Consider the following 16179-nt stretch of genomic DNA (forward strand, 5'->3'; position numbering starts at 1 on the left):
GTTATGTCAAATTAGGACTTTCATTTTCGCTCTAAATAACGGTTTGAAATTTTAAAGACACTTTACCCTAGAGTTCTGGACCCGGATGAAATTCATTAGCAACCTATAGAACTTTCATTTGAGCCTACGTTTGTGATAATCAATCAAGCCATCTCTGAGAAAAATGAGTGAGTTCCGTTGTAGAGTTTTTGAGCATTATTTCTGGTACTTCCGGAACCAGGAATTGGGAACCGAAATAGCATAGCCGAGTTTTTGGCATTTAAAATGTCTTACTCTTCACTATACGGGCCGTCAATTAACAGTTTTTAAAATAGCCGCGTAAACTTTTTCTGTCATAATTTTGAACGATAATAACTTAGCCATTTGTTGATGGATTGACATAATTTTACAACCAATCAATTCGGAAACTTTTTACTTAAACATGGCAACGTTGTTTCACTATATTTTCAGCCACCAATCCCAGCTGACCAAAATGATGTCATTCTATTGATTTTTCGTGCACGGTCGACGGTTTAGATCGTTCCCTTCTGCATCGCATGAACGTTCGAACAAAAGGAATTCTATAAATATATACCATCTTACAATTTTAACTTCAATTCGCAGCCAGCTTCCAACGAATCAGGTGTTTGGATGCTTGCTTTTTGTTTCCATCTGCTGCACACCGTGTTCGCTTGAGTACATATATTGAATCTGTTGATCCTACGAGAACTAGCAGGCCAATTCACAACTTTCGGCGAAAGACGTTTTTAACCTAATTTGATGCACTTGTATCTCGGTAATTTATTGATGGATTTGCCACAATAAACATGTGTGCAGTGCGACGCTGTATGTCAAAAATGTGTTTGTTTATGTGAGTGCTCACTGCATTTGATTCACCGGTGAGCGATTGGGTTGCTAGGGTTACCACCATGTTGACTTCTCTCGCCCGGAAAGCAAACAACCATTTGCATGTGAGCGGGGGGAATGTTGAATGAGTTGGGGAAAACCAAAGACACCATATTAACAAGACATCCAGCTCTCACATTACCCGAAAAAATCATTGGCAATATCCTTTTTTGCGAGCATGGCGCCCTCAGGGGAGTCCGCATCAAATCTCGTAGGGGAGAGAAATGTCAAATTTGTGCGCGCCAAAATAGCAGCACTGCTCACCCATACAATTGACATGATATGTTGAATGTGATGCTGTGCGATGGCGTTGCTGAGCTAAAGATTGAATTCGCTCCAAGCTGACAGGGTCTAAGAAAACTGAAACTGAACACCAATGAAACTGTACTTGAATTACATAATATTTTTTGGTTTGTCACCAGCAGGCGCGTAGCCAGAGAAAATTTTCGGGGGGGGGGGAGGGTGGGTGGGTTTAGAACATGGTGATAAATCAACACATGTACAATTTATATCACAATGTTTCCCATGGGTTATAATTTTTTGTTTCGGGTGGGGATTTGAACCCCTAACCCCCCCCCCCCCCTGTGTACGCGCCTGGTCACAAGCCAAACTAATGTTTTAAAAATATACCTGCAGCCCGGCAAATAGCTGTAGGGCCGCACTACCGGGCAAGGCTTGTGCAAGTTGTAGACTTGTGGGTTGCAGAAAACGCTTTACTTCTAGAGTAAGCTCAGAATTACCGCAATTTTAAACGATTCTCACAAGGTGATTTGAAGATGGAATTATAGGATTTCTCGATGAACATTAGATTAGGTTGCGATTGCGCTGGTCGTGAACAGAAATCTCTACGAATGGAAAAAATACTTCTTGAACGCGATTGACGATGATATATTAGTAACGTTAGTGTTTCACAATTAGGGGCCCATTTTTTAAATTCAAACTGTTGATGAGAGAATTTCAAAATTGCATTTTTAATGTCATTATCGGTCGTGTCTCGTACACAACCCTGTAATTTTTCCAATATGAATTCATTTTGAGGACTGGCTGCTACAGCCCATTTGCGGCGCTTTTCGTTTAACCGAGTGCAAACGAAAAACGCGGCTTCGTTGCATCGTTTTTGATCAAGTGCAGTCCGACCTAGTTAATGATTGTTCGGACTTAACTAAGGCAAAGAAAGTAAGCTTTGAGTCGGGGCCTGTCAAACCGAGTTTTGCAACTCTCTATAAATAGAACAAGTAGAAAGTGAAGAATAGTTCCCAATGAAATACTTTTTCTTTGTTCCTATATTAAATCCCGTTTTAGAAATCCTAATGCGGTCATTATGAAGTCGTGATAGACGCAAGTTTAACGTCATTTGTTTGCTTAGAATAATGGATACCGTTTCACTGTGATATACTATCAGATGCAGTAATTACATCCTTCTATGACGTATTCAAAGAAAACTAGCTCATGAACGGACAACTAAACACGACACGATATATATGTGATAGAATCGTAACTAAACACGATCGCAGAGCTCTAAGCCAATCAATAGACATTATACATATTTCATGCAGTTCCAATAATGGTTAGTATTGTTATCTTCACAGAAAAATATTTTACTAATTTTAGATTTGAAATCGAACATTTTTACTGTCATTTATTTTCTAGCTAGAAAAACTTCACCCCGACTCATGAACAAGCGGTTTGATTTAGCCGGTCATGCTGACTAACTGTAACTTCAATCTATTTCCAATCATTATTCAGTATCGGGCAGCGTAGAATATCGAACGCTATGGCGCGTTAAGAGTAGTTCGAGAATCAGACAGTACATATAGTTTTTGAGTGCTCGTACAATTTCTTCTTGATAGTACTATCCTGCTTCATTGTGTTTTGTTTCAAAAGTTACATTCTTATTCGACTTGCAGTATTTTTTATTTCAAGTGTGAATTGTAGAATAACATGGAAAACGAATTTTAAGAATGCAGGAAAGTATGCAAAAGTTCAACTTGCAATCGGAATCGAAGGATATAATTTATTCAATGCAGAACAAAATCAATAACGTGTCATTCGTACACATATGGATAACTGGAAGGATATACGTGGGTCATTTTACAGCAAAGACAGTGGGAGTTCAGTGCCGGTGTCCAGCCCCATGTGACATTTAACTTATCATTATACAAGTAAATAAAAATACTATTGATGTTGATGGATGACGAGAATAGGACGTGGACAAACAGCGTGGGAATGATATTACAAGTATTGCCATGGACCAGCCTTACTTGTCCAGTGATAAAACATTTCACTCGCATGAAGTTTGCAGTATAAATACTATGTCTGAGACCAAACGGTTGTGGGAAACGGATCGATATATTTAAATATTAAATTTTCTGAAGTTGCAAATCTAATAAAATATTAAGACCTGTGTTGAAGGTAGTGATGAAAGTATGAGCGGTGAAAATCAATTGCCAGTAGTAGACAGAGGCAACAGCATACACGTGCATATTTATCCCGCCGAGGACAGTGAAAGTGTTGACCCAGTGAGCACATCGGTATCAGTAGAAACAACCCCACCGAATGAATTTGCATCGGCAAGAAAAAGTAGTTTACCGGATGCTTCGTCACTTAAACAGTCACTCAATGTGATACTGCCTCACTTTATTGAACACGAACGACGCGCTAGTTCACCGTTTAGTAAGTCGGATAAAATTCTTGCAAGAGCGATTCATTCGAGTCCATTGACCACTACCAGACGCCACAGTCAGGATTCAAATGTTTCAGGAAGAACAAATCGGTGCACTGACAGGGTAGGTCAAATGTCACCGGGATTCTAAAATTATTTTCAGTTGCTTTGGATCATGTTATGAGTCGTAGGGTAAAGTAGTGTAAAACGTCCCGCCAAAGTAAAACTAATCTCATCCTATTTTAGAAATCTTCTATATATGAAATCTGTATAAAATGTTCAACACGACGAATGTAGCATTGAGAGATTCTCTTTGTTTACTTTCTCTTTCGATTATTACTGTATTCTTAGCAATCCTTCTTTCCAATTATTTAACGATCATAATAACCAAAGCTATCATCTTTTAATCTGCACTGAACAAATGCAGAAATATTTCGCAATATTCGAAAGAGAAAGTAAACAAAGAGAATCTCTTATTGTTACATTCGTCATTTTGAACATTTTATACAGAAATGATGTCAGAAAAGTGTGTATAGCCAGTGTTTTCTGGTATGCGTGAGCCGATTTGTTGTGATTTTTTGTTTGTTTGAAAGGTGGCGTTTATGCGAAAGTTTTAGTCTATATTGCACAAAGAAAATCCATCAGGAAAAAGGAGAAAATACATAAAATTGCTTGGTATGTTAATGGAAATTTCCCATTTTTCTTTGGTGATTGTTTAGTGCTGGAGAGCAAAACATGAATACTAGATTGTTAATAAAAACGTTTAGCGCACAACGAACTGTTTTGTACACAAATTTCACTGAGCCTTATTCCATATGCTCCACTATTTCGAACCATAGGCTCAAATAAGTATGGGCGCAAAATGAACAGGAAAGATTATTATAAATTTCGAATTTTCTTAAAATTCCTGAAATGTGAATTTCTATCTTCACGATGGATGCAATTGTTACTGTCACAATGCAGCTATTCCAAATCTCAGGTCCGCGAAACAGAAAGGTTGGGTGCAACTAAATATTTCATATTATTTGTGTTTCAGAATGTTGAATGTAACTAATCTGTGCTTTAGTTTAGGTGCATCGTTTCAAATTCTACATACAATTTCATACAATTGATCAACTAATTAATATTCGGAAGTGTTAACGAACATGTCATTCTTCGTATTCACGACATCCAGTTATGTCTCTGATATTACCCACCCGCCTTTTTTTTAATAATCATTAAAATTGATTGAAAGTAGTTTTGATTAATTTACTTCCAATCTAATATTACTGCGTTACCAAATGTGCAGGGGTCTGTTAGTTCAGTATCTTTTCAAACATGAGTTCTATAAGAAACACTACCTTTTCGAAAGATTTTTCTGCTACGCAAACTTAGCAGTTGTCGTCTGCAACAAAATAATATGTTTTTTTAAATCAACCGAATGGTATAATGATGCCCTTCTAACTATCATTAATTAGAGATATGAATACGAACCCGTGCATTGGAACAGTTTAAAAGAATTTTTACGTTTTTTTGCATTACCATATTAAATGTAGGCAGACAGATTACTATTTTTTTGCCAGAAAATACAGATACTCGACTGTGGGAATTGAAAATTCCATTTAAAAATAGTGCTGTTTTTTCACGTAATCGTTATCCGCATTTTGTGATAATACAAAGAAGAGGATAAAAGAGAATATTTATAACGGTTAACAATACAAAGGATCCTGCCTGCTAATAACGATTTTTTGCCATTTTTATGCAGTAGTTCTTCATTATTTCTATTGATAAGATAGAAAAATGATGGTCTTGGTCATAATGTAAGCTAATAAAAGGAAAGATTGCCTATTACATTGTAATAAACAAAAGTGGAAATAAACAGAAGGAAGCCGACTGACTTGGATGAGGTGAAAGCGAACTGATGATGATGATATTTTCGTTCTTAAAAAAAGTAATCAAATCATTTAAATCGGTCAGTCGATAAAAAAACCGCTTACGTTAGGGAAGGAAGAAACCAAGTACAGTATTGTGTAGTGAACAATAGAACGACCTCGAAATGAGTGAACCAAACGAACAAAAGCTACCGTTGGTACGAAAGAATACAATTATTGTTGACTTCAGGTAGTGCAAAATTCGACCTTCGATACGAGAACTTGAAGGTTTGCTTAAAAAGCAAATGCATCTTGACATTAAACGTGTACATTTACTTCAATGCAATAAGACAAATAATGTTGTTTACATCCAGTTTTATAAAGAGTTGGATTCAATTCAATTCGCAATTCAAACCGATTTTCATGAACTTAGCTTCAAATGAAAGACCTTATAACCCCAAACAAAGTTCCTGAATTTTATTCGAATCCGACTTCCGTTTCCGGAATTACAGGATTATATGTATAAAAACACGAAAATAAGTGCACTAACTTTTCTCTGAGACGTCTGAACCAATTCTTACAAATTTAGATTCAAATAAAAGGTACAATCGTGCCATACAACGCTCCTGAGTTTTATTCTGATCCGACTTTCGTTTCTGAAGTTACAGGGTGATCAGTGAAAAAAATATTTCCTCACTTCGCTCAGAGATGGCCTGACCGATGAAAAGTCTCATGGTCCCATACAAAGCTTCCAAATTTCATCCGGATCCGACTACCGGTTCCGGAATTATAGGGTGAAGTGTGTAAACAATTTTGAAACCGTTACTTGAAGCGGCGAAACAAAATGTGTTTTTTATAAATATAAAAAATAGTTATAGAATTCGCTCAAACTTTAGACAAATTTTCCAAGGCCCGGAGGGCCGAATGTCATATACCAATCGATTCAGCTCTACGAACTGAGCAAATGTCCGTGTGTGTATGTGTGTGTCTGTATGTGTGTTGTCAACTAAGAGGTCGAGATCTCAGAGATGGCTGGACCGATTTTGATCAAACTAGTCGCAAATGAAAGGTCTCCTCGTCACCCTGAACGCTAATAAATGGTTTTGAGATCGGATGTTCACTTCTTGAGTTATACGAAGTTTTAGGTCAAAATTTGAAGTTTTTTGACAGTATCTGTCACGATTGACCTTGAAAACAGAATATATTTTCCGACTTAGATTCAGCACGATAATACCTATCCAACAAATCATAAATTGTTAAAATCCGTCCATTTTTAACGGAGATATCTAAATTTTTGTGTAAGCGACTTTTTCCCCTATTCCAGCAGTAGGCGGTTTGAGCGCTGTATGACAAAGCATTTTTTATACTGTTACATACAAGTATTTCGAAGTACCACTAGGACAGTGTACAGCATCCTTTTTCTTGACATTTTGCCTCGGACCGATTTTAGCACGGTTCGTTTTTGGCAACATAATCGTTCGAATATGGGATGTAAATCAGATGATGGCAGCATTTTCAAGTTGAAAGTAATTCCATAATTATATTGATTTAAACTACTTACAGCAATAAATGCTGGAAGAGCATAACAGCTATATACCATTCGAATCAGTTCGTGGTGATCAGCAAATGCGTGTGTGACAAATAATTTCACTCAATTTTATCCAATTCTGATTTCCGATTCTGGAATTGTAGGATGATGAATTTTTAAAATTCAAACCGATATAGAAGATGACAATCCCGAAAAGTTTTAATGTTGGACTCAAAATTATTGCAATTTATTTGTCGAATCGGTTTGGGTTATGCTGGTTTCTGAATACCGGCTCTGGAAGTACCTTAAATTACCGTAAACTCTAAAGTGGAAATTACTTCGACATATCATGGAATGTTTAATCGATTGTTACACTTTCAGATTCAAATTCAATCCGATTTGCAGTTTCGACATTACAGAGTAATGAGTGATTAATATCTCAAATTGCCGCTTAAAACAACGGTCATTAAAATAATGTCATGAAAACTGAAACACCGAAGAATATTCGTGCAAAAAACACATGCGGATTGATAAAAAAAGGTATCATCTCACTGCTAAAAATAATCTCCACCATGCTAAAAATAATCTCCGGTCGTTAATAAAAAACGTGCTTAATCCACCTAAGCACGTTTTTTATTAACGACCGGAGATTGTTGCCATAGACTTAAAAATTGATTCTAGTCACTTTTCGCGAACCTACTTCGATTACACCTAGTGGAACTCACTTTGTTTCCTCAGAGATGACCTAACCGACCTGAATATTGTTTCACTCTGTAGGTTGTACTAGTTTATGGATAAACCTTTTTGTTTTTCAACAATTAAAGAGAATTATTTTGAAGAATACCACACATTTATATACAAAGATGTGAGAGATATGAGAAAAGCATCATGACATCATAGCTAGGTCAAGATGATCACAAAATTGATTATACAGGGTCCGGCACTCGAAGTGTAACCAACTTCAGACCGCTTGCGCAGCTGACGCACGAGCATCAGCACTCTAGAAATTTGCTAAATGACAGTTCGGAGTTGTATTGTTTACAAGCGCAAGGAAGCATTTTGCCAAAAGTGAACGCGAAAAAAAAATCTTGACTTGAGAGAGCGAAGGAGTTGCTTCGTTTGGCCGAAAGCGGCAATTTCCGAACATTGTATTTTCTGACGAGAAAATTTTTCCAATTGAGCGACGGAAAACGATGTTTGAAGTAGTTCGGAAATCCAAGATGGCGACTTCCGGTTTGTCGATATTCCTTAAAAACCTTTACAACGTGGATATTTTCGGAACAGGATTGATGAGTAGTAGACGGAAAACGATGTTTGAAATGGTTCGAAAATCCAAGATGGTGACTTCCGGTTTGTCGATATTCCTTAAAAGCCCTTACAATGTGGGTATTTTCGGAAAAGGAAAAGAGTAAATTGATGACGGAAAACGATGTTCAAAGTGGTTAGTTACGGTTTTAAATTTCGACATTCTAAAAATTAATATTGAGTCGAAAAGGTTCCTTTATCAGGAAGAAGAGATTGCCATACTGAAGAGGTGGACATTGTTTCGTGATGAGAGTAACAGTACTTTTTTTCGACTTTATCACGTACACTAAAACAACTGAAATTATAAGTGTAACACTGAAAATAAAAAAAATTAGAGAACACGGTTATTGATTTGAAACCAAATTTTAATGTTTGCGGTTGCTTCCAAACATTAGATTGAGACTTCCAATTGTTCAATAAAATATTGAAAGCATACAATATAACTATAACAATATAAAATTATTATAGCTGTTCAGACGTCTACTTGTTATGGTCATTTCGAAAATATAGTACAATATTCAAACAATAATGATTAGCAGGAAACACCTTTGTCAGAAGCATAACTGTATTTTAAACGATATATAATCATCGTAATGATCGTCAAACAATACCGATTAAACTGAACTCACTATTTTGATTTTTGAAGCGCTTTCAAACATAATTTCCCGCTATATACTCATCAAACCCGTCCCGAAAATACCCATATTGTAAATGTTTTTAAGCAACATTAAAGAACCGGAAGTCGCCATCTTGGATTTCCGAACCACTTCAAACATCATTTACCGTCATCTACTCATCAATCCCGTTTCGAAAATACCCATATTGTAGTAATTTCCATGGAGCCGGCAATTGTTTTCATTGGATGCAAAAACTTCTTTTTACGAAGTTGGTTCGCAAAAAAAAGTTTACGTTATTTGGGATTTGGTTCGTAAAAAAAGATTACGTTATTTGGGATTTGGTTCGTAAAAAGAGTTACGTAAAAAGAGTTACGTAAAAAGAGGTAACGTAAAAAAAGTGTTCGTAAACGGAGGTTTGGGTGTACGAGGTCTGTTCAAAAAGTTCCCGGAATTTTTTAATTGCGCGCGTCTGGAGAGTCCGGTGGTCAGATTTTTTTTTATTGTGTAGGTACATATGTCCCTAATGTATGGTGAAATTTTCAGCTGTATTCATTGTTTACATTCTGTCTTGTAGCGGCTGGTGTAGACGTGTTTTTTTGAGCTCGGCGATTTTTGTTAGTTTAAACAATGGAAGAATTGAAGAATTTGTATTAAATTTTGCGTGAAAAATGAAATAAAGTGTAACCAAGTGTGCGAAATGTTACAGAGAGCCTACGGTGAGTCTGCTATGAAAAAAACAAGTGTTTACGAGTGGTATAAGCGTTTCCAAGATGGCCGCGAAGACGTTGACGACGACGAACGCTCCGGTCGACCCAGCACGTCAATAATCGATGAAAATGTGGGAAAAGTGGAAAAAATGATTATGGATGATCGCCAAATCACTATTAGAGAAGTTGCTGATAAAGTTGGCATATCAGTTGGCTCATGCCATCATATTTTTTCAAATGTTTTGGGCATGAAACGAGTGACAGCAAAATTCGTCCCAAAACTGCTGAATTTTGATCAAAAAAACAAACGCCTTACCATCGCTCAGATCAGCTGTTAAACGACGTCAACGACGATCCAAAATTACTTGAAAGGGTCATAACTGGTGATGAAACATGGGTGTACGGTTATGATGTTTTTCTACGTGGTTGCCGGAATCCATGGCATTCATAGTGAAAGTGATAAAATCTAAAAGATTTGTTATGGTTGAGCGACCTTTAAAAACCCATGCTGTTTGTTTGTTATTACATTGTCAGTTGTTGGAAAAGTTTTTCGTTTACAATTTTTCGAATAACTTAGGAATACAAGAAAAGATGATTTCCATGTTTAGAAAAAATACATTTTTACTGATAAATTGAAAAGTTGTAAGTGGTTGTGATTTTTTAGAAATATAGGTGGTATTCCATCAGATCCAGGTCCTTTTTAACCTTTTTAAGCGTCTAGGTTTTCCAGTGCGGCCAGAATGTCATATTCTGACAGACAGTTTACAGAGACGTGATTTGAAAATTCAGGTATGAACGAAATGTATTTACGGTCAGATTCAGAATAAGATGTATATACTTCATGGAAAAATATTTGCAAATTTGTTTCAATATTATTCTTTCTTACTTGCCCATCGAGAATTGTTGGTTCAGTTGAATCCAGATGAAATTCAACTGCAACCTATGAGCTTATTAGATCTTCCATTTGATTCCAAGTTTGTGAAAAATCAGTTTAGGCGTCTGTTAGTAAATGAAGTGACGCTTAGTTTTAAGTTTTTTACAAATATATAATATTTCAATATGCACCACTCTGGCGATTCTTGACGGACATCACAGTAACACTGCGGTGGCAAAAACGGTTACTAATACACTACAATTTTTTTATACACATATGACAGTTTTTCCAAAAAGCACACCAAATCAAACAGCTCCAAATATATGAAGCATTTCTCTATATGCACTGTCCAAAAAAAGAGCAGAAGACACAGTTTAAAATACAAGCTTTTACTAATTCGAAAGAAAGACTACATTGTTATATCAAAAATCCTTATTGGTATGATTGTATGTAAAATATACAATCTGTTACATATGAGCGTGGTCACTGTTTTAAGAAAATGAAAAGACTCAACACAGTGCAAATCAGTTGCGTACCGAGAAAATTTGGCACCCGTGGCAAATAAGATTTGCCACCCGCATCGTTGGTTCCGTGAGCAAAAAAATGCTTTTTGAATGTGGAGACGGTAAGTTTAATTCAAATTCTTCACAGAACTTTGAACGGTTTGTTATTTTGAGTGTCGTCATCAGAAATAATCAGTTCCCGGTCTCCGATTCCGGTAGCACCGACAATAGTGATTAAAGGGACTTTGCAGCCGATTCTTAGTGCTCGAAATCATCGCTTGACTAGTACCATTGGTACTAAGATCCCTTTACGGTTCTGGTTTGTAAAACCAACTATCACACCGATTAGCAGGTTGCATTTCATGTAAAGTATCATCTCTGTTATAGCGATGCGACTGTGCGTTCTACAGTTTTTTAAAAGTAATGAGCTAATGGTTCTTTTAATTTTATTCCAAACGAATCAATTTTATAAAAACTGCTTCTACCTATCGAACTATAATCATAGCAAAAACTCCGTTTTAAAATCCATGTCTCATACGTTCCTTTTTACATGTAGGTAAATCAGCATAGCGACCAAAATCAATTATTGATACGTCACAGTACGGATGACATTCTAACTATTAATAACTTCAGCGGTTGTGGTGGTTCTGCTGGTAACATAACCAGTAGTGGGATGGGCCCATATTCGAGCACCAACGGAAGCAATATCAATGTCAACAGTAACTCCAACAAATTCAACATTACCAGAACGAACAGTACCAACACTGACACGGAACTCGGCACACATGGCACCGTTTCCACGGCATCTGTGCACCAGTTGAACGAATGCAATCACCACGTGGTGGATAGTAAAGCAATTACTATCAGTTGCCATGGTAGTGCGGTCGAACCCGCAAGTGATACAAAAGGACCAAGGCTGGATGGCGTCAAATCACTTTCGGCATTGGAAGATATTATGGAAAGTCCATTGCTCAAAACTCCGGTTGAAAAATGGCTCGAAACACAAGAGAGAAAAACTAACGATGAACAAAATCGCAGGTGATTCAGAACCCATTTTCGAAATAGAAAATCTTCAAAATCGTTCATTGATAATTGGCATTCATGCTATGCTTTTAAATAACACAATATTCATACTTAGTCCTGATCATTACAGCAAAATTTTCGGACCCAAGATTATCAACAGCGAAAACATTCCAGGAACTCCAATGGATATATCCGACATTGCATCTGAAATCAACAAAAGTTTCACCTCAAGCACCAACAGCATTATGAATGAGCGTCGCAGATCATCTACCAAACTTCTCACAGGAAATTCTCCATTGGAAACGATTTTTCACGACGAAGTTAATTCTCAGGACCGAAACGGAATGAGCGTAGCGACGAATCCACGGAACAAGAAACGAAAGAGTTCTGAGCAATCGGATAATAACACACGTAGGCCAAGTCAACAAGACAAGGAGGTAGGTTGTACAATTTTTAAATTGTTCCAAATATTTCCCAAAAACTTCCCACTATACAGGGTCTCGATCCGGAGTCATTGATGTTTCGTGATGGCAGAAGAAAAATAGACATGGTTCTTTGCTACGAGGATGACGACCAGGGAGTAATGACGGAGTTAGAGGCTTTGAAAGGACACCAACGAAAAATTTTCCAGCAAAACCTTGTTAAAGAAGGTCTGGAATATGAAATCGAACACAAATCACAGGCCTTCGATGAGAAAACTTACTTCGTAAAAATTCATATACCATGGCGAACGGAATCGCGGTACTCAGAAGTGATGAACATGAAGCTACCAGTAAAGCGATTTATTACTATTAGTGTAAAGGTAAGAATCGATGAACATTGAACGAACTCAGAATCTAGCTGAGGTGTAATCAATAACAAACTTCAAAAGACCCGGAGAAAGATTTATCATTCTTATTTTGCGAAACATTTCACCAATCTTTGGATGATTTTTGACGTGAATATTTTTAACTTTAGTAAGCATACTAAAGTCATTTCTTGCTCTTCGCATCTTAGAGATTAAGCAATAATATAATTAGTTTTTTATCGCTAAGTTCTACCAAAGATAACAATTTAATTCTTTTCACAGTAATCAATGTTCTGCAGATAACAAGAATAGCTCATGAATTGAGTTTTCTAAAACTCTGAGAATCAAGGAAGTAAATGGAACAAAATGTCCGAAGAACTTGCTTTGTACTTTCATATTGCCAAAGCTTCCGCGGACTGTGATACTGTGGAACTTTTAGTTGCTTGAAGTTATTGATGTTGAGTGATTTATTTAGGATTTTTTCTACTAATTCTTATCATCAAAGAAAAACGTACTCAAATCTATTCAATAGCGATTGCGATTTATTTGTTTATCTCCTTTGAGTGCCGCTCACACCAAACTAATGACAACATAAAAACAAATATCTCCGAAAAGTGCACACACATACACACACACACACACACACACACACACACACACACACACACACACACACACACACACACACACACACACACACACACACACACACACACACACACACACACACACACACACACACACACACACACACACACACACACACACACACACACACACACACACACACACACACACACACACACACACACACACACACACACACACACACACACACACACAGACATTTTCCGATCTCGATGAACTGAGTCGAATGTTATATAACAGTATGGGTCTCCGAGGCTCCGTTCGAAAGTCGGTTTTTCCAGCAATTCTAATACCTTTCTATAGAGAAAGGCAAAACCGAACATGCGAACTTGAAAAATGCACTCGAACTTGTGTAATACGAACAAAAAATCAACAACTCGGCTCTTCTAAGAACCCAAAATCGATAGCAAAAACTATTTGATAAATTTAATCAGTATCTAACTTTGCAATGAAAACCGCGAAAAAGCTACCGTAGAGATGGGAATTGAACCCGTAGCTAGCTCCCATACGGGGAAATCGTTTTGCCAATTAAACTATCCTACATATGAAATACACGAAGAAACAGCCTAGATGAACAGAATAACTGAGCAAGTTTCATTGTACTCGAGCGCTACGCCGTTCAATTGTAGTCATATCTCTATGGCAACCCTTCCGCAATTACTACACGTCACACCACAACTTTTTTTTAACTGTCCGCTTTGCCAATAGACGCTGAGACTGAGATTTTGTTTTTGTCTCTTTTGCTGCCTATGGCGTACATCAACAATGACTATTTGATGATCTCAGCTCAGCATAGTTGTACTCGAATGTCAATTTTTCAATCTGTTTTCCTAGTTAGATACTGATTAAATTCAAAACTAGCTCAAGGCGTCTCTCTGTTTTAACCAGATTAAAACAAATCATTGGACTATGATACATTCCTATATGAAAATGCTAGTGTCAGTACTTTTGAAATTCACACCGTATACTGTTCTGCGGCCACTCTATTGTTTTGCTATTGTTTTTTTTTTATTATTTACTGAAAGCGTGTAATGACGCAGTACTTGAAGAGAGTTTTTTGTAAATTAGCGTCTGTATTGATTTCATTTTTATCGTATGCAGATCTGTGGCGAACTATTTATTTTCTTTGCGTTCACCAGATACCTGCGAGAGCACTAGTTATAAGATTAATAAGATTGCTAAAACATGAGAGAAATCCAGCAAGTCGGTTTTTCTAAGAACCTAAAATCAATCCCAAAGAACTATTTTACATTTACTTCCATTGAAACGCAAGTAACAGTATTTCATACTTCGCATCGTGTACAGCTCTGCTATTCAGTTGCAGTAGCCAAGGATGACTTTTATCGTATCAAAGAACGCTTTTTAGCAACTCTTCACACGATTCAATCTTTGCCATCAAAGAGAGACGGATATCATCGCAGCAACAAAAAAAAACAGTATGGTTCATTTAACATCGAATGGACACCAGTGGGAGAGCGAATTTCTCTCGTTGACTTGTCTGAGCATCACGAGTTAGCACGCTGCTGTGGTGATTCTCTCTGAAACAACAAACGGTCGCTTATTCTTGTTTCGCCGTCCGATTCTTCATGGGCAGTTGATAATTGCGATAGAATCATTTTACTATTGCCGCTTATTCTAACTATGTGCATTAGGGTGGGACAAAATATTGATTTCAACTCCACCAAACTTTTCCTGTTCCTTTTGGGTCCCATAAGCACCATGCAAAATTTTAGCTCAATCGGAGAAACTATATTTTCGCGCCCGAGGTTTAAAGTTTGTATGGGATTTAGTATGGAGAAATTCACTTTTTACAAAAAAATCAGCTAGAGATCAACCTATGAACTCTAAAAATCAGTGCATATGTTTTTTTCGTAGGAAATTTAACGAGGAAGAAAAACCAGTTCGACGTTTGTAGAAAAAGTTATTAAAGGAAAACCGGCACAAGGTTCGGACAGTGGCTCATTCCTTAATATGTACATCTAGCACCACTGCTGCTAGTAGTGGTAATATGATTTTTATTATTCCATAACGATTGATTTGAGTTGTTTGATGTCTTCACAAAAGTTTCTCAGCGTATTATGAGAATTCAACAAGAAACAAAGTAACAAGCCAGGCTCGAAAACTCACTTTAAAGACACAAAAATGTCTAGCTTTTTAAATTGAAGAAATTTGGTTTTGGAATCTTCTACAATCTTTTAGATAAGCTCAAATCCAATAACTTTGCCGAAGATATAAACTCTCTATCTCTTAAAGTTTAGAATAATTAAAAATAATCTTCATTCTCTGCTGAGTAAGTATCGTGAAGATATCAAACAACTCGGATCAATCGTTATAGCACATTAAAAGGAAGTCACATCATTTTACTTTCATTAGCAGCAGTGGTGCTAGATATATTGAGGAATGAGCCATTGTTTGGACCTTGTGTCGGTTTTTCTTTAAAAACTTTTTTTTACAAATGTCCGATTGTTTTGAAGTCTTCGAAGTTTTTCTTCCTCGTTAAATTTTCTACAAAAATAACATATGCACTGATTTTTAGAGTTCATGAGGTTGATTTTTTTGTAAAAAGTGAATTTCTCTATACTAAATCCCATACAAACTTTAAACCTCTGGCGCGAAAATATAGTTTCTCCGATCGAGCTAAAATTTTGCATAGTGTTTATGGGACCCAAAAGGAACAGAAAAAGTTTGGTGGAGCGAGAAAAAAAAACCTTTTCATATTTTTCCCATACAACCTTGTCTCATCCTAATGTGCATATAACCTTTGTATAAGTTGTGTTTATGAAAATGCAT

General features: G+C 36.7%; 1 protein-coding gene across 2 annotated transcripts in view; it reads left to right on the forward strand.

Annotated features, from left to right (window-relative positions):
- Positions 1-2648: 2648 nt before the first annotated feature.
- Positions 2649-16179, forward strand: part of LOC131435840 (anoctamin-4) — a 36208-nt gene continuing 22677 nt past the window's right edge. The window contains exons 1-4 of one of the 2 annotated variants that reach the window (XM_058604071.1): positions 2649-3671; positions 11488-11969; positions 12070-12391; positions 12451-12756. In XM_058604071.1, coding sequence (XP_058460054.1) covers positions 3312-3671; positions 11488-11969; positions 12070-12391; positions 12451-12756 — 1470 coding nt within the window. In that variant the 5' untranslated portion in view covers positions 2649-3311. The remainder of the gene's footprint in view (positions 3672-11487; positions 11970-12069; positions 12392-12450; positions 12757-16179) is intronic. The other variant, XM_058604072.1, reaches the window with a different exon arrangement.

This window comes from Malaya genurostris, chromosome 3 (genome assembly GCF_030247185.1).
Source record: "Malaya genurostris strain Urasoe2022 chromosome 3, Malgen_1.1, whole genome shotgun sequence".
NCBI classification, from domain to species: Eukaryota; Metazoa; Arthropoda; class Insecta; order Diptera; family Culicidae; genus Malaya; species Malaya genurostris.